The sequence below is a fragment of the Thermobia domestica genome, chromosome 4 (assembly GCF_964235325.1).
Source record: "Thermobia domestica chromosome 4, izTheDome1.hap1.1, whole genome shotgun sequence".
In the NCBI taxonomy this organism is placed as follows: Eukaryota; Metazoa; Arthropoda; class Insecta; order Zygentoma; family Lepismatidae; genus Thermobia; species Thermobia domestica.
This window is the reverse complement of record NC_137457.1, coordinates 316,874,486-316,899,901: the sequence shown is the minus strand read 5'-3', so window position 1 is coordinate 316,899,901 and position 25,416 is coordinate 316,874,486. Positions and strand designations below refer to the sequence as shown.

Sequence of the window (25,416 nt, the reverse complement as noted above, 5' to 3'; positions counted from 1 at the left end):
CAACAACAAATAACAGACGTAGATGCCAAACCTTGGAATTTAACGAAAAAGCGTTTCCTATAAAAGTTGTTCCTTTTTCAATAATACTTCCGAAGAAGTCGAAATTGGTACCACTTTCCATTTGAAATTTTCGAGTTGAGACCCCGTAAATGTATTCCCGCTATGTCACTGAATATGGAAGCATTATCATTAGATTCTTCACATGTGGTTTGGTCATTCAATTTTTTGTTTGCAGTGTTTACGTGCACTACGAGCAGAGGAAAATCACTGGGACGGGTGGTCTGATACACCCTGAATATATATAAATATTTCAAAAATGTACTCGCCCTTACTATTTGACCTGCCGTCATGGTTCAAACGTGATTTTCTTCATTATAACGAGCCCTTTCCAACGGTATCACTTACATGTCTGCATTACACACCTGAACTGGAAAATTAGGGCAAAACCCGGATTTTTTTTTAAAAAAAAAGGTACGCCAAAACACATTGTCCCTGTGGAACGGGCCTGGGTTCACATAGGAATCTTAATTTTTTAAAAACACGTTATGTACATAATACGTGTGCGAAATTTCAATCTTGTACCTTGAAAACAAAGGACGGAAAAATTGTTAAAATTATATATATATATATATATATATATATATATATATATATATATATATATATATATATATATAAAATTTTACTGCGTCATCATTATTTGGCCGGCCTAGAGTCATGGTTCAAACGCCATTTTCTTCAGTATAACGCGAGCCCTTTCCAATAGTACCACACAGATATCCATATCATACAACTGAACCGAAAATATAGGAAAAAGCCGGGAATTTTTCTGAAAAAAAATCACCTTCCAGGGCCCGGCCCGGTTTCAAGTTAGGATCTCAAATAAGTTGAAAAATATCGAAAGGTGCACACAATCAGTATGCAAACTTTTAATCTGATATCTTGAAAACTAAAGGCATGATTTCATTAAAAATAAAATTGCCTTAAGAAAAAAAGACACGCCTCTCCTGTGCCACTTGACCATTCGCTTTCGAAATTAATCCAGGGTGTTCTTTGGTCCATCCTTGACTTGACCAATAAAAATTACGACTTAACTACCTGCTGTAGAACCTAAATAAGAGGTTAAAACAATACTACGATATGAAATCAAAAGTTACCATAAATGCTAATAGGATTAATGGTTAGGAACATTATTTAGAGTTATTAAATACTCGGATATGCTGTTTCAGAGCGTTAAGGGACTTTGTCTCCGAATATATTACACAGGAGTTGCAGATTTTAAATGGAGACATGATAAAAATGGTTATATTTCGTACTTCGTAATATCTTCCATTTTGCGTTGTAAGTACAATGTAAGGCATATATACACCGTTACTGAGTATGTCTGCATTTAATTTATATACTCCACAAACATATTGATAACCTTCCCGCATATGTTTGTCTGAATGCCTTCAATTGAGCGTACAATTTCTAGATTCAAGCGCCAAAGAATGTGTGGTGTGTTGAGGTACATTTGTCATTTCACACACTCTCACAAATCTGCTTAAGAAAACATCAGAGGGTGGAAGATCACATAGTCTTGCTTGCCACTTTGGTAAAATGTCTTCATAATAAAAACATGTTACTCAGTTGTAAAGTTCTCCTTAACTGAAAACCAAAACAAACGACTCCAAACAATTGAAGCAACATTAATCGGTAGATTCAATTTTGGTGTCGTCTATGGTAACGGTACATAATTATACTTACAACCTTGCGGTGGGGACGCCATTTTTCACAATTTCCAATGCAGAAATGGTTCCTCAATCTCTGAAATAAAAAAAAAACGTTTAAATATGCTAAATAACATTTGTATTGCATTATTTGAACACCACACATTAAACATTATCCAAACATATGGGAAAATGAAGTACTGTGGAAATGTTAAGATTGAGTAGGAGGAAATCGAAGCGAGTAAAAAAACGAGCAGAGAAACACACTATGTGATTTTGTGGACTGGGAGGAAACATATTCTATTTCGGTGTAGGAATACAAATGAATAAATTATAAGAATATTTTTTAACATGCAAAAATATGGAAGAATACAACGGTACGTCTGCACAAGTGTACTAATACAAGAAAAGGAATAAAAATGTAGTGAAAGGTTTAAGTTTTGCGAAACATTGTTATGCCATTTAGGCTAAAGGAGACGGATAATTAACGAGAGTGAGTGAATGTGAATGAATCGTTGGAATAACAATGTGGAAGGAAATGAAAAACTCTGATAAACTCACAGACACGCTGCTACCTAACACTAATTCATGTGTCTCCAGAACAAACCACGAGGCCCCTCATACAAAAAAGTAGGAATAATATCGGCAAAATATCATAACCTTCTGAGAAAAGTCTCTGAAAGGGAGTGTGGAAAAACAGTACATGTTGCTTTGCAATGTTATCAGAGAGAAGTAAACAAGTTAAGAAAAAAAGGTACCTTCATGATAGTGTTGCACGAGACTCCTTTTCTTTAATGTAAAATTAACATTAAAAAAAATCTTCTTACTTAATATGTACAATGGGACTTCGTATTTTCAATACTCGGAACACATTAAAATAGTTAAATATTTACTGACAGCGGTGATCATGTTCATTTTCCTTTCTCCAAATTGGTAGCTCGATACTAAGAGTTCTTTCTCACTCTAATTTATGGGTAAATAAAAGTCGTTGGAATATACTTCTATGTTTCTATAGATGCACTGAAGAAGAGGTGAGAATTACTTCGAAACCGTTCGCAGATTCTGTACGTTTCAGTATTTTAAATTGTAAGAATTCTTCGTTACTGTTTATAGTTACGCACCTCATCTTCTGAATTAGTAATAATTATTACTCAATGATACACAAAAAGCGAGAAAGTGCATGACTGTGTCTGACATGGAACCCAGGATCTCCGGTGTATCATGCCGATGCGTTATCCACTACATTACCCAGTTTACTCCCGGAAGAGCCATACACTCCCTCTTGAGGTCAGTGTTCTTTGATTCAGACCACATAGTTTCTATTACAACTTTGCACAATCTAATGTTGTTATTCAGAACACCTCTGATGGCTGTACTATTGTATTAACGAATGGAGGAAACAAGCAATGTTTATGATATAAACTATCTTATAGGTGCGAATTCAGTTATACACAGAGTGAAAAAGTGCACGACTGGACCGGAACTCAAATCCGAGATTTTCTGCGTACCGTTCCAATGTATTAACCAGTACGCTTCAAGAAAAAACAAGATAATCAATCCTTAAAGGAATTTTACGGCTCACTAACTTCAAATACTTCCCACCACTTACTCCCTCTGTCGCCCTACTAAGTGGATTTGTCTAAAAATACTCTGACAGTACAATTGGATTTATGCTCGTTCTGTCTAAAGTATGCTGGTATGGATTTCCTAAATACTCGTAAATATAAATTAATGCGAAATATGGTACATTAGGGTGGTTTTTAGTTTTCAACTACCGAATTTTATTTTATCTCACCCCTAATAAGATTTTATATAGGATCAAAGTAGACCATGAGAATAATTAGCTCAATTGAATAATATTAAATTGCGCCAGAAGCGAGCTTAAGTTTTAAAGCATTTAAAGTATATAATATTAGTCTAAAGTATGTAATAGGCCCTTGTAAATTGAGAACGGTTGAAGGGAGTGAGCCCGTATCTTATATAGAGGTAGTGTAGTACCTTTATGGTGATCGTCTTGAAGTCTGCCTTCTTGGATTCAGGTCTAAATTTTCTAACAAGAAAGGCATCATGTGACATACTGTTTTCAGGCAGCTTGATCACAAATACGAATCTGAGATTACTTTTTACTCCTTTCCAATCATTCAATACTTAAGTTATTCTTTTCGTTTTATTTCTACGTTTAATATGTACGAAGGTAAGTTAAAAATAATACCAGAGTTTTATTAGTAGTAAAACGTTATACTAAAACTACCACAGTACACGTTCCTATATAGGAAAATGGATGTAAATTCAAAATGGAGGATGTCAAGATAGCTTCCATGAAACTATTACAGAGTAGTAGTATGTAACGCACCATCCTTCTGGATCTGGGAAGAAGAATGGATGGTTACATGAAGGAAAATTGTAATTTGAGCGATATATTGTCTATTAAGACTCCTATTGTTAATCAATTTCAATATTTAAAAACGATCTTTTTCTCTTTGTAAAAAGTATTCATTTTAGAAAAATAGGAGAAAGAAAAAAGTATATAAAAAAGTTTGATAGGAATAATGTAAGGAGGAATTGACTGAGAAACTATATGCTATGACAACTTGAGGGGAAAAAGGTTTTGCGCGTGTTTGTTCGGTGGGCGTGGCTTGTCCCGTCAACTCTATCTGGCTCGGTGACTCAGGGACCCGTTATCTTGTTCCCTACTTTAGCCCAGAGAGGATGGAGTTGTTTGGTGGTTACGTGTTTCTTGCTTTGCTTTGTGTTAAGTAGGACATGTTTGTGAGTGAATATACGTGGGCAAGTCTAAGTTCCGTGCCAGAAAATCTTTTGCTACTATTTGTTATTTGCGAGTTAAGCGAAGTTAAATATCACGATGTGTTGAACAAGTTCACAGTGTTAGTGAAAGAAGTTGGCAAGGAAATAGCCTATTTTTGTGCTTGTTACAGAGTCAGAGAGGGAAAGTGTGCATGCAAAGTGAACCCTCAATTCGCTCTATTCAGTTCTATTTGGTGAGTGAATTCATTGTGCTTTTTGGTCCTGTTTCATTACTTATTAATCTCTCTGTAATATTTCTTTTTTTGAAAAAAGAAGGAATTTATTAAAGAGAGAGAGAATTCTTGTAGTGTGGGACATTTCTTAGTAGAGTCCGTAGAGATTGCTAGTTTGGATACCTGCTTATTCTGGCAATCCTAAAGATTTGTCCTGGAATTTATCCTCTGTAACAATGTGATAGTATAATTTCTGGCACAGAGCAAGAATTGCGTACGTGCATAGTCAACAGTTAGTCAAAGAGGCCAAATACCAAACGAGAGGAAAAAAGGAAATAGGTAAACCATTGAGTTTCCGACACCTGGTGAGTTAATAATATTATATTTACTTATAGTAATTGTGTTTGTCAAAACTGTGGATTGTGGGGTCGTTGATAGTTTGTTTCCAAAGGGTTTAAAACTCGCGAACCTTTGCCTTCCAACAGTAGTTATTTTTCCTCCCAGAAATTGTGGCGATTATTCTTTCAACTTTGACCTTAATCGTTGAAACAAGATATAAACCACCTGCGGATCCGATATTTCGTTTAAATTAAGTATTCTTTTTCAGCTGTTAGCCATATGTCAGAAGGAGAGCGTATTTAGATATTATTTTCTCGAAAGAAAAATATAAATTTTTTTTCTCGAAGTTGTCATAAGCTTGAAAGTTAAGATTTTGATTCAGATATTAATTTGACTGCTATTAATTTGATAAATTAACTAATTAAGATTAAAAGATATTGTAAAATTTTAGTTCAGAAATATTATTCATGTTTGAAGAAATTTATCAATGAGTAGTTAATGGTCGTAAAAGTCGTTGAGAGATTATTAACTGTTAAAGTCAAGATTTGAAGAGAATTAGTAATTATTGATTGGAGATACTGTTTGAAATATAATTGAAATTAAATTTAAAGAAGATAAGAATCAACTAGTAAAGTTTTAATTGAAATTTTTTGAGATTTAATCAACTTAATCATCAGATAATTATTATTAGAATAGTTGTATATTGCACATTTCAAACGAGTGTATATAGTTCGCTAGCTCTATCCAAGACATCGTCACACCAAGCCTATGAGTTTCCAACTTAAGAAGGGTTTATTAAATATCTTTACCTGTAATTACAGACTGCAAATGAATTAAAATTTTAGGTCATACGCGGCAACGTTTAACACTTTTTCCAATCGAACTAACATCTCTCATGGATTAATTTGATCTGATATGCAAAAACCTCCGAAGTAAGAACGATTTTAGGAATTCAAATCTACTATAGAGAAATTACTTAGAACAACTAGTTCAATTTTAATAGCTTACAAATCCTGTAATTCACCGTTAAGAGTCTTCATACCGGCGAAATTAAAATACAGCTAATTTTACAGTAATTACGTGATATCTTCAAATAGATAAAAGATAATCGAAATGTGGAACAAGAGCGCCTTAGACAATATTATTTTACATGAGAAATCGTTATCACGACTCACTTATCTGCTTTCGATTTCGAGCCATTTTGAAAATCGGCATTTATTTTCGCGTTTCTAAACAGCTGAAAATGGAAAGCCACTAGCTGACTTGTGATAACGGTACCTCAAGCAAAATAATATTGTCTAGGATGCTCTTGTTCCATATTTCAATTATCTTTTATCTATTTGAAGATATCACATAATTACTGTAAAATTAGCGGTATTTTAATTTCGCCTGGATTAAGACTCTTAACTCAAAGGTGGGCTAAAATGTTTAAACTTAGGTTTTGTTAGATCTTTACAATATTAAAATTTACATTTGAAGTTAATGTTGGTAGTTCGATCAATTTAAACTTTTCGTAAACTAATTAAAACAAGAGGGCTAATCGTGGGAGTTTGTCTACAAATTTCATAGATTAGAAACGGAACTTACAACTTGTATATATTATAAATCTTTAACTGGTGATGAAAGTACTTAGTGATTTATGTAAGCACATATTTCACTAGAGCTGTCTCGGCGGAATCCAACAGCTCTTACACACGTGAGAAAAAATCCGTCTTTTGTGGGCTAAGAATCATTTCAAGCTACTACTGCATAAGAATGATGAGTTTAACTAATTTGTCTGAGGCGATGAACTTCAACGTGTGATTATCTCAATAGTGTAGGAAATTCGGGACCGTCACGGAATCGAGATCTGCGTCCGGGCGTCCCCAAAATATTTCTTCGGACGCTTAAATGTCCCGGATTTCAGCGAAGAAGAAGGAAAGGGAATATTATAGTTTGCTTTTTTACACAGGATTAGATATATTAATATTCTCTTCAAGTTCTGAGTATGGCAATTCAAAAGTCGAATAAAAAACTTGAACACATAGAACATGGATTTAATTAAGTTGACGATTTAACTATTTTGACATTCAATGAAACATTCGTTTCATTCGTCCAGGGACAAAAGGTTTTACTGCTCAATCTTATTGTTATTTTCAGTACTCTGTTTCAATCTGCATCTTGCCTCTGAAACATTTTATTCAGTAATCCCTGATCAATATTTTTGGTAATTCTCCGTTGGCAATTCAAGAAAATATATTGGGAAAGAATGCATCACATCTTGAATAAGCTAAAACAGATTCTGAAAGCCATAAAACGTAACAGATACAGAAAAAATTTTAAAATATTTGCCAGGGGAGAGGGGGTAAATCATCTGCTTACGTTTGTTTAACTAGGGAGGACAAGATCTACTAAAATTACTGAAAATGTGATTACGTTATAGTTGAACAACTCTAATTGAGGAAAGTGAATTAGTATATAACATTTCTTTTCATTTTAATCATTTCAAAGATTCTCGTAATTTAGTAGTGTCCCAGATTTTTATTTTTGAAATATGGCAATCCTACAATAGTGTTACTAGAAGACAAATTCATCTTTCTGTTAGCTACATGGAGATTCCTGGCATTGGACACATGATCTAATCTTTGAAACTATTTTCGTTCTCTGAAGGCTGATAACGCATTATCAGGGATAATTACGAGTGCGTTTTTTTTTAGTTTCCCATTGTAAGAATCTTAAAAAGAAACTATTTAAAAGCATTTTCCGAGGCTACAAAAAATTTGTCATCGAACTATGTATTTGTTGAATATCGAAACGAAATGTACTTATAGCTATTCAATAAATTATATTTGTAACTTCGTTGCTTGTGTTGAGACATCTATAAGTCACCTTTAAACCTCTCACTTCGTCTGAGATCACTGCTGTCAAGATTGATCAATGGTTATTGGAATTTTTCTATGCAATTGTTTAAATCCACCCGTTAAGAGACTGCCTTACTAAAAATAATACAAAATTTACCATATTCCTTCTGCTTGCTTATTCATAAGTGAAAGGAGATAATGAAATGCAACTTATCAAAATCATCAGTGGCGTATTTAGGGGGGACTTCCGGGCTTAATCCCCCTAAATCTTACTATAGTAAAATATATGAAATATCTGGCAAAATTTTCACATTTTCAGGCAAAGCCCCCCCCCCGAAAGTTAGCAAAGCCCCCGAAACAGAATCGTAAATACGCCACTGACAATCATCGATAATGAACTTGAAGAAGATTCAATGTTGCCATCCATAGAATAACAACGCCTCTAAAGTCTAAATTAAGGCAGCGATTAGAGAACGATCCCAACTGCATTTGGTCAGTATCATATTGTTTTGATATCCTGTGAACTACATTTTTAATAACATCATTATTTAATTTTAATCACTGTATGTTAAAACTATTTTGTTTATTAAAATGTAAATACAACTATTATTTAAAAACTAGTTCACAGGGAATCAAAATAACATGATACGTAACCAAATGCAGTTGGGTTCGTTCTTCTAGTCGCTACCGTAACTCAGATTTTAGGGGCGTTGTTATTCTGCCAACACTGTAATTTCTATGGATGGAAACACTGAAACTTTTTCAAATTTATATTTTTTTGTTGTATAATAACATTATCTATGATTGTGGTAAGTTGCATTTCATTATGTCCTTTCACTTATGAAAAACAAGCAAAAGGAAAATGATCAATTTTGTATTATTTTTAGTAAAGCAGGCTCTTAAGCAATTATTAAAGGTTATAAGCGCTTAAGAAGATGAAAACCTACTTCGTTTATCCTTTCGTAGTTTTAAGAGTCCCTATCACTGCGAAGTTAAAATGCCGCTAATTTTACAGTAATTATGTGATATATTCAAATAGATAAAAGATAATCGAAAAGTGGATCAAGATCTCCCTAGACGATGTTATTCTGCATGAGGTACCGTTATCACTAGTCACCTAGTAGATTTTCGTTTGCAGTTATTTAGAAACGCGAAAATAAATGCCGATTTTCAAAATGGCTGGAAATCGAAAGCAGATAAATGAGTCGTGATAACGGTATCTCACGTAAAATAATATTGTCTAGAGAGGTCTTGTTCCTCTTTTCGATTATCTTTTATCTATTTGAAGATATCACATATTTACTGTAAAATTAGCGGTATTTGATTTCGCAGTGATGAGGCCTTTTAAATGATTTTTATTGTCATGATTCGTCTTTAAGTTTCACTTATTAAAGGAATAGTAATGCAAAACATAGTACAAGAACATACAGAATACTTGTATAAGTGCATGTGTTTCAAGAGACGCTGTTTGTCATGTAAATATCCATCTTTATAATCTAAAATGACGCTTTAAAAAAATGTCACGTTTTATGAGATTCAGGAAATCATAATATCATCATAGATGCTTAATTCATGCATAGCCCACGAGGCGTGGGTTATGGCATAAGAAACAAGTTGAGTTATATATATAGATATAAAAAGAATTTATTGGAGTATGTGAATAATAATATATATAACCAACACCATAATGAATTAAAGTAGCGATATAATACAGGTAGTTTGATACAAAATAACAATAGAATTTGAGTAGTATAGCATTTTGGAGTTCGAATTAACAAGGAGACAGTCCTTGAGTTTTCTCGTGTGCTCACAAGATTAAGTGCTCTCTTCGCACAGCGTAAAGTCATGCAATAATAATACACACAAAGCATATTCACAGCCCATTAAGTCCTTCCATGATCGTCGGCATAAAACACGTCACTGAACTCAGCGTCCTGATGATACAGAGAGGATACATCATTGAATGACGAAAGATGATTGAAGATTGATGCCAAGTGTGTAAAAGTGCTAGTTTATATCCTTGAAAGCAAGGGCGCCGATCCTGGGGGCACGGGACCCCCAAAGCTCATGTGGCTTCCTATTGTATTTATGAATATACAATATTTGGCATAATTTGAGTGCAATTTGTCTTAAAATCTTCATGTATATATCTTCTCCATCCGAATGGAACCCCCCATATTTACAGAGAAATCGGGGCCCTTGCTTGAAAGGTACCGGTATTTTAGTCTCGAAAATACATACCACACTTGTCTTTTTTGGGTTAAAGGAAATTGTGTTTTTTTTTATCTTTAAAATAATAACCTTGGAACTTTTTTAAGTAACTTATTTTGATTTTTACTGGAAATACCATCTTGTGTACTGTTCCTTTCACAACAAGGTCAGATAAGTTGTTTCGTTCTTTTTTTAGTTTCAAAAAAATATATTTAGATGAGAAATATCACAATATTCACGTAATTACAGAAACTTTTAATTTATTATTTCTCATCACTCATGTCCACTGGAACGATAATTCCTAAAATTTTTAACAGTTTTTGTTGATTTCTGATACATTTCTATACCAGAAAGGCTTCAGGTTCTGCAATATGGTACCGTAGAACGGGGCTACTTTGACACGTTTTGTATTTTTTAGATATGCACAGGGAAAACTGTCTGCAACCAGTCAATGATACTAATCTCATAATAACAATGGGTATCTAGGTTATCACGTCAACTACTGAAATTAAGTTTCTGCAAGTAAGTTTTGGCGAGGAAAATTAAGGAATTACCTGTCAAAGTAACCCAAAGGGTGGGGTTACTTTGACACATTATGTATTTGCTGCATAAGGTCAAAGTTACCCGATGTATGGAGTTACTTTAACATGGAATTAATGAAAATCCAGTGTAAAAAGACTGTTTTGATCATGCGTAATATATGACGTATGCTTTTTAACCATTATACACCATTATACAAGTTTTTCTTAAAGCTTTACTTTTAACACATCTTTACACGTAACAACCGAATGAAAACCTTAATCGTCAACATTATAATAGTAACTAGCATACTGTGGATTTTTGGATCTAATAGTAAAATACCAACACACCCAGTTTTCGCACCTCACACACTGAATCCTTTCTTTTACGACAGCATAGTTTCGAAAATCACTCATACAGATGGTACAAATGTTTGAGTCATACCGTTTTATTTTCTTTGCCTTCTTTCCCTGGCGGGGTTTCTTTTGGAGCTGTCACGGTTGTCCGGTTTCCACTTCTTCTATCAGGGTTTCCTCGACGACCACCTCTTCAATCGTCACCAAAGTCTCTCCGATGTCTCCCTCTTCCACCCTCATATCTGGTCCCAGTTTCCGGTTCTTCTTCTCATGGGAGCAACTGTTTTCCAGGAGAAACCAAGATCATTTTCCCTCACTTCCCTCCACTCGTCCTCACTCTGGTGCTTGGCCCCGCTCTGGAATCGTGAAGAAACTACAAGAGACTTGCATCTATGTCTTTCTCGACCTGTGTGCTGTAGGTCTCTTTGGGTAACTTTGAGGGGGGAACTTCAACGTTTAGGGGAACCAGATCTGTCGCGCGGAATCCTGTCTTCAAGTTCTCGCCTACGGTGGGAGCCAGGAAATCCATGAGTCGGGATAGTAGACCAGGAAATTGTTCCTTAGGAATCGATCCGCTTTGTCGGGTCTCCTTCCGCCATGAATTCAATACGGCTCTCCACTTCTTTAATTTCCTATACACACTCACGTCCAGAGCTGGAGCAGATGCGTCAAGATGCAACGATGCTCACAGTAAAGAAGAATCACTCATGTTTTACGGTATCCATTTCGCTACCTCTGTTATGCAAGGACACGTATATAAACCATGTCTATCGTGACGCTAGAAAGTGCAACTTACTGTAAGTTGATGATAGTAAAGTGTTGTAAATTTTGTATAATGACGTCAAATATAGCCACTGTGATTGACGTATTAAAGTATTAGTATGTCTTTTTCAAATAACAAAGTTGATAGCAGTAGTATGCATACCTCACTTCTGGCGCATTTCCCCTCATACCCCCTAACTACCAAAAAATTACGAAGCCGCCACTAACCATTACACTTTAACACAAAAGGATAGCGCAAAGTATTCCCATAACTACAATGTTAAAGTGAGATTGAATATGCTTTTATGACATTTAAAATCATAAAAACTTACATCTAAAAACTTACAATGTAAAAACTTACATCTAAATCTACAACTCTTCTAACTTATAATGACCCCATGGTAGGGTATTGATATCGTCTTTTAGAACACATCTCTTATCGTCTACACAACTTAAAGCTAACTTATTTACTTCTATACTGTACAAATCGTGTTTATAACTTCTAATTAAATTCATCTTCTTGTAATACTCCGTTTGACTAATCAAGCAGTCCTTATATTCGTTAAATGTAAGTTCTTTATACACGACACTCTTCTTAACGCCTTTAGCTTTCTTACAACACTTTTCTTTATCGAACTTACCTTTAAACTCTTTATCTGCTAAATCTATTTGAGGTGCTTTTATACTGTACATCTTACTTCTTAAACCAACAAACTCTTCTATGATTGTACCTTTAATCTCATCCTTCATCTTACCATGTATTTTCTTATTGATCTGTGGTATGTTGTATCTATTGTTTTGAGGGTAATCACTTGTATCGAAGTAATCAACATAATCTTTCATATCTTTGTACACATCTTTTGTTTGAATGTGGTAAATGTAACTATCTGTGTCTGTGTAACATATTTCTATCTTGTCTTGATACTTTGGCTTCATCACATTATAATGAAAGTCATACATTAAATACTTTGAAAGATCTAATATACTCATTCCAACATATATCGGTTTGTTAAAGGTTAGTTTGGTTTTATTTAATACTATCGCACATAAGTTCTCTGTGTAAATAGTTCTACTTTTAAAGTTTGGTTGAGCAATTAGTTTTTCTACTCTAGCTGGATCACATTCTATTTTTATAGGCTTACATCTCTTTCTAATATTTTCCATTGTCTTCCCGAATACACTGTTGTTCATCAGCTTATAGAAGTCTTTCTCAAAGTCATTTGTTGCTTTTGTTCTCATTTGTGTGTTTAAATCTATATAGTTCTTTAACCAATCTGATTGCCCAAACTCTATTATTCGATGTATCTTCTTAAGTTTTAATCCAAGTGATAGACATTGTTTTAAGTTTCGATAGTGAATCACATATTTCTCTTTATCATATAGAGTTGTTAATAGCTTTGATTGTTTTGAACCAGGTGGACATATATTTTGAGGAGCTAACGGATAATCTTTGTGATAGTCATGTAACTCTTTTGAATATTCAAGATCAACTTCTAATATGTAACCAGTATTACAATTATCAGGTATGCTTGCGAAATCGGTTTCATTTATCTCTTCTTCACTCAACCATCTAAATTCCTTATACGGTAGATACTGATTCATAGTCCATCCATATAGATTGTTTGCGTCTAAGTACATTAGGTAAGAATCATTTTTGTTCTCATTATATTCTTCCATGTATTTATTATTTGCTTTTACATATCTTTTGGAACATTGACTAATACCACCTCTTATACCTTTCTCTATCATCAATACCATATCATAATCAGTTAGTAACTCTAGTTTTATATTTGTCATCTTTAACATTGCATCCCAAGCTAAACCTGGTGCTGTCATATACCATGCTGGATCAAGACCATAAGCCTTAAGACATGTCTCTCTAAAGTTTTCAAACACATCTGCTAATAACAGGACATCAGTTTTTAGATATAGATCATATTATTGTCCGAGGTTATTAATTTTAAATGTCTCCCATACTTTCTTTGCATGCTCATAATCCTCATCACTAATATGTGTGTTAGTTAACTTGTTGAAGAATGCTTCCTTTGATGGTAACTTTCTCTGTCTAAACTTATTCCAGTCACTAACATAATCATACGGGTAAACACCTTTTCTTATTACAACTCTGAATTGTTCTTCACTAGTGTAGAAGTGTTGTGTATGAATCATTTGTTCTCTTGTTAGGTTTGACGATAGTTTATTTAAACTGCAAGCCATAAATCTAAATGAGTCTATGAATTTTAATTTGATGGTTCCAACATTTTTACTGAATGATATATATCGTTCTTCGTTATTAGGAATTAAATCTATTTGCTCTTTATTACATCCTAGCTCTTTAATAAACAAATGGGAATCATATCCTGTTAGATTATGTATAATCACTGGTACAAACTTAGGTACTTTCACTTTTAGATTACAACTATTACATAATGCAGCTACAAACTTTCCAGTTATGTGATCGTGATGTTTAACTTTATGATTATTTGTAGTATATATTACTTTACAGTAAGAACAGTGTGTAGACTTATTGAATTCTTTTCTCTCCTTACTTGTTAAAGGTACTTCGTTATTCTGTTTATATATATTCGATATATTTTTGGCTTCTTTCTTTAACATACTTATGAACTTCTTAGCTGCATCTTTACCTCTATACACAACAGGATTTGTTTTAGTTCCATCGCTCTTTACAATATAGTAACAGAATCCAGATGGTTTATGTTCTTGATATTTCTTAGTATATGATTTATTTTGTTTATAGCATACATTACAACCCATAACCTTGTGTAGTAGACACTCAAAGTCAGCATAAATCACAAATGGCATCTTCATCGTATATTGGTAGTTCTTAAATTCAACGTATGTATTTTTGGTGGCATTTCTATTTTAACAGCTTCATGACTAGAACAATCTTTCTCATGTCTATCTAATGCATCTTGTGAGTAGAAATATAACAAACATCTATCACATAAATATTTTCGGGCCCTCCACTTAGTCATTTGACTGCTAACTAACCTACTCAAGTCTTTTATCCAACAGTAGTGTGTTTTATTTTCTTCTTTTACATATAATAAATTAACATGTGTTTCTTTTTTGTTTTGAGTGTGATATAAAATGTAGACCATGTATTGCTCGTTGTAGGTATAAACGTTAATGGATATATCAAGTATTCTTTCAATTTTTGGAATATCACTTATTTTACTGAAAAATGAATATCTTTTAGTTTAGATTCTAAATCTATGAACACGTACTTATATTTTGATGGTCTTTGGGGGTCTTTCTCAACAGGATGTAATGCAAAAGAAATCGCATATAAGAAACATTTTTCATCCGTGTTCTTTACATTGATAACAGCTTTTTTCGTTTTAATTGTATCTGGTAGTTCTATGTATGATGATTCTTTATATGGTGTGTATTTATTAAGTGCTAATTCTAAAAAGTTAATATTGATAAGAGCCCAACCAGAACCTCTAGCTTGGAACTCATCCATTCTTGTTTTTAATATTTGTTTTGCAGTAGTTATAAATTCTTTTAAGTTGGTTGATTGATGCACTTCTCTATTATTGGTGTTGAAATAGAAGGTCTGTATTTCTTTTCCTTTCTTATATTCACAGTTTATCAAAAGATAAACTTTCAATGAATTATGTTTCTCTAAGCTGATGTTTATTCTATTTATTAAAGCTTTCGATGTTGAGGTGATATATTGTTCTAGAGGATCATGTTCTTTATAATCTGTTTTAAATCTCCATGTTTCTAATCGTTTTTAAATGCTGTTTCTTTGAGTTTTACATCGATTGGCATTGATTTAACTTTGATTCTTGGTTCTTCAATTATTTCTTGTTTAAATGGGAATATGTCTCTAATCTGTCTTCTGCTTTGTTCATCATCATATTGTTTAAGAAGGTCTATCAGTTCTGCTTTTCTTAATCGGGAATATCTTCTGATCCCCTTCTCCTTACATTGTCGTCTTAACTCTATTACGGTAAATCTACTATAGTTACTCATCTTATTTATTAAATAGAAAATCTTACTATGCTCAATTTTTATCTTCGCTGGATTATTTCAGTTCATTTTCATACTATTTTTACTCTCATATATCCTAATACAACATCTAACATTGCACACTCCTGCCATTGTCTACATAATACGCGTTGTATTAGAACAGGACTTTCATGGGAATAACCCATCAGTCACATATACACATATTAAAATTAAATCATTTTTGTAAACTTACTCATCATCGTCATCATCATCATAATAATCATCACTACCATATTTATATTTATCATCATGTTTTTTGTTGTGCTATTAATAATTCTTTTTCCTTTAACAGTATTTGCTTCTCTAGTAGTGCTGCTAAGAGTTGAAGATCATGATGAATTAGTTTAAGTCTATCATGTAATAAATCAAATTCTTTCTCCCTATTTATTATTAGAAAACCAACAAAAATTAGATAAATTTAAAAAATCTAAGAATATAAACGAACATGACTAGTGCTAAGGAAATATTATCTTACAAACCTATATTTGATTGTGTATGTAAACATTTAGATATTGGTGGTTATAATGATGAAGACAAAATAAATTTTAGCGTGTCCATAGGTATGTTATATCATTTGTTCAAGAAGGCCACTGAAGAAAAGAACTCATTTCTTATACAAAACATTCTCTATGCAAACGTTATGGACTTGTCTGATGAAATATTATATTCACTGACTGATGAACAATGGTTATCTATAGGTTATGATGATTATGAGGAGGAATATAACTATGATCACATTACAGAAGATTTCATACGCAAATATCAGGAGAAAGTTAATTTGAGCGAAATATGTTTATGGAAAAAGTTATCAGAAGAGTTTATAAGAGAATTAGCTGATAAAGTTGATTGGGAGATTATTTCAGGAAGCCAAGACTTATCAGAAGACTTTATAAGAGAATTTGCAGATAGAGTTGATTGGGGGGAAGTATCGTATAATCAAAACCTATCTGAAGAATTTATTAGTGAGTTTATAGATAAAGTTGATTTTGATGCTATATCCTATAGAAACAAACTCTCTGAAGCCTTTATACGAGAACATGCAGATAAAGTTTCTTGGGCGTGCTTATCTGGAAATCAACAATTATCAGAAAACCTTATAAGAGATTACGCTGACAAAGTAGATTGGGAAATAATTTCAATGTTTCAAAATTTGACAGAAGGATTTATTGCAGAGTTCAAAGACAGAGTTCATTGGCATAGCATTTCAATTTATCAAGACCTCTCTGTAGAGTTTATATATGCATTTAGACACTTTGTCGATTGGAGAGTTATAATAAGAAAATATCATAATAACCCCGATTTAGGTGATATATTGAATTTAGCATTCGATGTTACAGCAGATGGTTTTGTTTAATGTTTAACTAATTAACTTTTATGACTATTATATCATAAATGTTGTAGCGCTAATTATCAGATAATAACCTATCATACAAGCAATCTATACTGTTAATCAATTCTTCTTCTGATAAGGGTGTCCAATACCCTTACCTTTACAAATCTCTTATACCTAAAAACAAATCAATAACAAACTTATCATCTTCTTCTCCATCTGCATTCTTTAGATCTACATGACAACCATGCGAAATAACACAATCATACTTTTCTTTTACTTTATTTAGAACGTTAATCGAGTTTGGGTCTTTGGTTTTAGACGATATAGTCTTGTCTGGATATTTTTCTTGGAGGCATTGTAATCTTGTCTTTATATTGCACTCTTGAATTCCTCCAACCCAATACCTGTAACTCTCATAGCTCTTTACTTGTTCTCTTTTGTTTGTTTTGTACTTTTCTAATATCTTTTGTAGTTGAATAGGGGAGAGATTCTTTTTAATAATAACTAGTTTGTGTACTTTCCCTGGATCTTCTGTATGTTCAGCTGCGATTGTTTTAAGGCGATTTATTTCCTTTTCTTGTTTCTCATTGTTTATACGTAACTGATTCATTTGTTGTTCTATCTCTTGCACTCTTGCTTCTAGTTGCTCCTGTTCATCGTTGTATTGTTTAAAGTCTTTTGTATAATAATCGATAATGATTTGATTGCATTTAAGGTAAAACTCAGGAGAAAACCATCGAGATATATCCAAAATCAACTCTTTACATACATATGTTCCTTTTATTTCGTTCCATCTTTCACCTTTACCTCCTGTTATTGTTTTGATAATTTCATCTCCTATTATTATAGTAGATGAAATATACTCTATTAGTTCTTTTGATTCTTTATTTTTCAGCCAATTATCAAATCTTTTCCCACCATCTTGACACAACTTAGTAGCGTTAAAGTATCCTGTACTCTTATCTATAATCAACTTGAAATCACCAAAAATACCATACCAATAATTGTCTTTAATCTGTTCATAACAAATATCGTTTAAACTAAGAGAACTATCCATAGTACTCATATTTATTATATAGAAAATGTTGATTTTTAACTTCATTTTGAGATGTAAGATGAGTTTTTGAAGTTCCTAGAATCCGAGGAACTTTGAATTTTGTCAAATCAGCCTTTTACTAGATACTTAGAGCGACCCCTCGTATATGAGGAGTCGGTTATTTTTTGATCGTAGTATTTTATTAACTCTTGTGATTAATTCCAACCCTGGAAATATATGCTATGAGAGTAACGTTTTGTTACCCTTATCTCATTCAAACTAGCTTTTATGGAATAATAACCATAAAAGACAACATTCATATATTTACACTACAACATTACTCTTATCTATCCAGCTATTATGCGAATCATCAAAACCTAGCCATTTAACATATACTTTATCACCTTTCTTTCTCAACACCTTTTCTACCAAGTATTTATCTTTATGTTTCGTCTTTAATAGTTCTGGTTCGTAAAATCTACCTTGTACATCCTCTTCTTCTAAATCTTTAATTCTATATGTAGGTGGATTGGATGGAATAACTTCACTAATAACAAATACTTCTGTTGACCAATTAGGTGTATATCCTTTCTCAAATAACCCTTTCGACTTACTTATACGAACATGATCACCTAATTTGTATTTGGGTTTAACACGCTTATATTCTTTCTTATACACTTTCTCCAATATTGTTCGCTCATTCTTCTTATTGACTTCTATAGGCTTTAAACCAATTGTTCTGTGTACTCTATTATTATACTCACTAACCAATGTACTACTAACCAATTATTATACTCACTAACCAATGTACTACTAACCAATGTATTACTAACCAATGTTGGTAATATCTCTATCCATTTATAATTTCCTTGTGTTGTGAACCTTTTCCACATGCTCTGTTTAAGTGTTCTATTGAATCTTTCAACAACAGAAGCTTTCTTACCACTATAGGTTGAATAATGATTAACCTTATTTTCCTCCATTAACTTCTTAAACTCTTTATTGTAAAACTCTTTACCTTGATCAGTTTGTAAGTTACTAGGTTTTCTCATTCTTAATATGGATTCGAATGCTTCTGTAACATTTTTACCACTCTTATCTTTAACAGGAACAGCAAATGCATATTTCGAAAACACATCTATAGTCGTTAGCAGATACTTATAACCTTTATTTAATTTGAAAACACCTTTTAATACTCCACTATCCATTTCAACAAGATCAGCTTGCCAAAGATCATCGATACCTTTTATAACTACACTTAATCTGTCAAAATTTTTTCTAGATGGTTTGTGAATTTCTTCTATAATGTCTTCTCTAACACCTTTACCTTCTTCTAGTCAATCAGGCTTTTAAACGAATTGAGTTTTAGTAACACCGCATACAGAACAAATACCTTTCTTCAGATATCTTCCATTCTTTGTTTGTTCAATTCTAATGGTATCTTTCTCCGTATCTGTCAATTTCTTACACTTAACACAATACATCCTGTTTATTATATAGAAAATCAATAACTATCGCTGTTTAATATTAGGCTATCAACATTTTCATCATCATCATCACTATCTTCATCTTCTCTTTCTACATGCATAATAAGCAATAATAATTTACCATGTTTCAGATCAGAATCTTTAGATTGTCCAACTGCTAATTGATCATTTATATTAAAGTGTAATGGAAAAGTTTCAATTAGTGAACCATTTAAATATATATCTATAAAATACGTATTATAAGATGATTCTATATGCATTATCCTACCTTTATAAAGAAATTTGTATGCGGTAGATAGATTATGTATTAAAAAGAATGGATTTTCAACATTTTCTGATATCAATCGACCTGGAAGCTCTATAACATAACTCCGTTTGATGAAGTTAAGCTCTTCTTTTAACATGCCAATATCTTTTCTCACAACTGTATTATCTAACTGATATCATTTTAACATTACCAAAGATATCCATATTTATTGTATAGCAAATGTTTTTATGAAAGCTCTCTTTCTATGTACATTACAACAAACAATAATTGTCCTTCTTCCATAGCAGAATTTTTATTTGGTTTAATCGTAATAACATCGTTCTTCTTAAAGTCAAAAGGTATCTCTTTAATCAAAGTATCACCCAAATATATATCTAGAAAGTATTTATCCAAACTTAATTCCATGTGCATTATTTTCCCATTATAGAGAAATTTGTAACCATTAGAGAGATTAAATATTCTGAAGATTGGGTCTTTAACATTCTTAGTTCTCAATCGATATAGTAGAGGTACAGTTTCCTTTTGCATAATCAATTTAGTATTATCCATCCTAACCTTTTCAAAATCTTCTTTCTTGATGTATGTGTCTTGTAACGTTTCTAATGCATCTTCAAATCGTTTTCCATCGTTCTCTAATTGGGTTTCTACTGACCTAAGTTGACTTACGCTAACAACATCATTTAAATTCTCCAAAAATTTTAATTTTTCTTCACTAATATTAACATCATCTTTTCTATCTTTAACATTACCAAATATATCCATACTCATTTATTATACAGAAAATGCCCATCCTAATTTTTCAAAACATTTCTTTAACATCTCTATTTGTTTAGATGAGTGTTTAAAATCAATATCAACATGAACATCGTGCTTTTTCAACAGATAGTACAAAACACATTTTAAGTTAATAAACAAAACTCTTTTCGGATACAGTTCTTTAAAGGTTTCATATAAGTTTTCGAAGTCTTTTATAAGTGTTTCTTCCATATGTCGTAAGTTTAATGGTTTTTGATCGGTAAGGTGATAGTGTATTAAATAGACATCATCATAATATTTTGTGTATTTGTTTTTCTTTAGTACTTCTAGAACATCTTTTGTTGATATTAAATGTTTAGATATATCTCTAAATTCATCATTTAACACCTTGAACACATCTTCAGGACTAATTCTATCCTGTAAAGCTTGCAAACGAAATAACTGTAACTTAAATCTTTTTGTAGTATCATACCATGGTTTTCTTACGCAAGCAGCTTTCATTTCTTCACAAGTACTGTAAACAAAACCATTCTCTACAGAACAATCATCACAAATGTACCTACTCATACCTTTTGTTAATGACTTACTAGCACAATTACCGCATTCTAATGGTATAGAACTATAATTTGACAACAACTCCTTTAAGGTAATTATTGGACGTAACTTTTCCAACTTTTTCCTCTGTGTACAAAAATTTAGTTATTAACATTCTCCAAAAATCAATAACATTATATACGTTGTTTTTATCTTTTAAGTCTATCTCACTAACATACTTAAAATACTGATAAAAATTATAGCTATCTAGTGCATCTAGTTCATCCTGATACTTCTCAAAATAATCTAAAAATCTATTGTGTATAGCTTCCATATTTATCTTAAACAAAACTATTATGGATACAAACCATAAAAGCACTGAATCATTTTTAATCATATACATAACATCACTAAAAGAATGCCCTTGATTTAGAAGATTTAAAACCTTAACACAAAGATGGCCACATATAACTGAATTAAAGTCTTGTATTCGTTCGTCATTGTAAAATAAGCTTTCGGTACCAAGATATTGTACTAGCTGCTTAGGAGGAACACCACCATAAGAATCAAACACGTACTTTATGTTGTTATCTTTCCAATAGCATATCCAATGAGTACCGATGTTTTCTGATTTATCGAGGTTAACTATACCACACTCATTTATATAGGGTTTTTGTGGAAGTTCCTCACTCATAAATACACCTCTAAATCGTTTTATCTTTAATTCTTTAACCAACCTCTCTATATCGAAGTTGGTCAATGGTTTTAGTTTTTTGACTTCTTTGGTTTACCTGCCCCCTGCTTTTCTTCTATAGCCATATTGTGTCTCTTTTGTTTTTCAAGTTCTTGTTTATTCTTCTTAGCATCCAGTACAGTTTTAGTAATCGCTGCTGCACCACCTGCTAATGAGCCAACTGCTCCTAAAGCTGCTAAAATGGCTGGAATTGTAAAAATAAAACTACCCATATGCTCTTTCTTAATCTTTTTCATTTGTGCAGTAGTTAAAGTTAAATCCATTCCTTTACCTTCTTTAATTTTCTTAGATTTATCACTAAGTTGTTTCTTTGTTAATACATGATCGATATTTAAATCCTTTAGTTCGATGTAAGGAACGCTAAACATACAACCTTTAATAGAACACATCTTCCTATTTATTTAAGAGAAAATCTTAGTTTGTAAAAGCACAGTTGTTGTAGCTCCACCAAAATCAATTAAGGAATCATTCTCATCTGTTATCCTTATCTCAAAATTGCCAACCTTGTCTTTAGATATAGGGAAAAATAATGGATAAGCAGGCTCATAAATGATACTATGTTTAAACTCAGCATCTGTTTTGAATGAGCTATAATCCCTGTTTCTCTATGTGTGTATTCTGTATCTTTAACAAACATACCATCTGCTATATTACAGTGAACATTTATAGTATCGAATGGATAAAACTTTGGTAACTTACTTCCGATATGTGTTTTGTTTTTTTTCTAAAACTTCAAGAACATTAAACCCGAGGACAGTATCTATTACCCCAATTGTAATATCATTACTATCAGTTTCTATTTTCACTCTCTTTCTTAAATGACCTTCTGACAATGTTATGTTGATTGACTGAGATTTTAAATACTCATTAAGTGATTTGAAATTGTACTGCGCTTCTGATATAAAGACTTGTTTATTACCATACGAGAAACTGTTTTTTCCTGTTGTTATGTTTGGAGTTAGATACGTACTGTAAAACCCAACTAGTCCTATACTTAAATAGTTGTTACTGTTGTCTAATTCGTAATGGAGTTTCTTCTTTAAAACAGAAGTATCACTCGTTAACTTAAATACCTTAGCCATTTATTATATAATAAATGAATGAATTTGATTTACCTAGAGATATTCCGAGAGAGAAAGTAATCATTCAAAAGTTAGAATACAGTTTAAAGAACAAAAAGAGAAAACTACGAATTGTTAAATATGCATACTACACTTTGATCACGTTATCAGTTATACTTTCTGCAACAACTCGATTTATTAATATTTTTATACCTGTAACAATTTACTCAATATTAACAACGTCTCTTGCAACTGGAAGTGCTATAATAACAGGTTTGTCTTCTAAGTTAAACATAAGCAAAAGAAAAGACGAATATAAAACCATTGTCACTTGTATTAACTCATTTAAAGAACAGTTAGAGATGATAATAACATTAAATGGTGAAATGGATAACGAATATATAAAAGATACGTTGCTTAAGATCAGAGAACAACTTAAAGATATAAGATCATAAAAGAGACGATTTTCTCTATAATAAATGAGTAAGAAAACTTAATTGGGATGTAAAAGAGATGATAAAAGAAACAACAATTAAGAAAAGAAATGGAGAGCTTATCCCTGATGATATTCGATGTCTTATAGTGGGTCCATCTGGGTGTGGTGAGACGTTTTTGCTATTTAATTTTTTATTACAGCCAGGTTGGTTAAACTATAATTACTTCTATATATATTCTAAAAGCATGAATCAGCAAAAGTATGAGCAGTTAAAAGATCGATTTGAAAAAGCAGAACTAAAGTTTAAGAAGCAAATAGCAACGTTCTTAAGCGGTAATGATTCTATTGTACCTATTGATGAATGTAAAAAATACTCTGTCGTTGTGTTTGATGATTACATTTTAGAGAATCAAGATACTGTTAGAAATTACTTTACAAGAGGTAGGCATAGACATTTAGACTGTTTCTATCTTGCACAAACATATTCGAAAGTACCTAAACAGCTTATAAGAGATAACGTTAACTTCCTATGCATATTTAGACAAGATGATACTAATCTTAAACATGTGTATAATGAGTTTGTTGGAGGGGATATGTCTTATGATAAATTTAAAGAGATATGTTCAAAATGTTGGCAAGAAGATTATGGTTTTATAGCAATTGATATGACAAGGAAGGTAAACAATGGTAAGTATAGGAACAAGATAAAACACTTTATAAACGTTTGATGTTTTTTCACGTTTGTTCGTTTTAACGTTTGACGTTTTTTCACGTTTTTTCACGTTTATTGACGTTTATTAACTTTTATTGACGTTTGTTCGTTTTCTATATAACAAATGGATGAGAAAAAAATTAATAAGAATATCAAGTTAAAGGAGTTCTTGATAAAGGGCTTCAAATCTTGGAAGAAAGAAAGAGCAGGTATATATGATAAATTTAAAACACAAGATCAACCTGTAATTGATGCTATTCAAAACTTGGGAAGTGAGATCAAAGAAGTAGCAGAACAAAATAAAAATCTAATAACTGAACTTGTTCCAGTTGTACATAACACGGCTTCAATAGATCCTAGTCTACTAGAAACACCTAAAAAGATAACTTATGATAGTTCTCCAAGTAGTAGTGATACGCCTATAACGGGAGAAATAAAACAAATGAGAAAACAAATTAAAGACAAAATGGAAGGAGTAGAACCTTTAACAACAGCACAATCATTTGGTAAGATTGCAACAAAATATTATAGTAAAAGAAATGATAGTGTATTTGGAATAAGAACTGTAGAAGAAGATGGAAAAATAATAAATAAGGTAGGAAATTCTGAAGTTAAGGTGAATGGCGATGATTTGATAATTAGTGGTAAAACTTATAAAGGAACAGAAGGTCTATGGGAATTGTTAACGACGAATACTAATAAAACCATTGGAGATTATGATGATGTCGATTTTGAACAGTACAAGGAAATAATAATAGAATCAGATGCTGCCTTCCAAAAATATAATCGAGATAAAAAGGTAGCATCTAGTAGAGGTTCTAAGTACATTAATATTATCAAACCTATTTGGGATAATTATATTAAACCATCTTTACCTCCAACACCACCAACAAAGAAAACACCAAAGTCTGGGGAAGGAATTAAACAATATACCGAGATACCTAAAGAATATGTATGGATGGATGACGTAAAAAAGCTTATAGATAGGCTAATTGTTATAGATGGAGAAGAAAAGGCTGGTAATAATAACTTTTACAATGAGAAAGTAGGTATAGTGAGTATGATTAATAATAAGCTTTCACAATTTATTCCTAATGATCCAAAAGGTATAGGTTATTTGATTAAGATCTTAAATACATTACCACCACGATTCTGGAATGATGAGAAGCTTGGAAAAGGATTAGTAAATGATTTGATTAATAAACTTCCAGTTGAATTACATATTCCAGGTTTCAGATTTTGCGGGCCTGCGACTAAGCTTCAAGAAAGGTTAGAAAGAGGTGATGA

The 25,416-nt window shown here is 32.2% G+C and overlaps 1 protein-coding gene across 4 annotated transcripts in view; it reads right to left on the bottom strand.

Annotated features, from left to right (window-relative positions):
- Positions 1-25,416, bottom strand: part of LOC145683554 (phospholipid scramblase 2-like) — a 96,015-nt gene that overhangs the window by 62,944 nt on the left and 7,655 nt on the right. For all 4 annotated transcript variants that reach the window (XM_081754894.1, XM_081754895.1, XM_081754897.1 and 1 more), the window contains exon 3: positions 1,747-1,806. In XM_081754894.1, coding sequence (XP_081611020.1) covers positions 1,747-1,768 — 22 coding nt within the window. In that variant the 5' untranslated portion in view covers positions 1,769-1,806. The remainder of the gene's footprint in view (positions 1-1,746; positions 1,807-25,416) is intronic.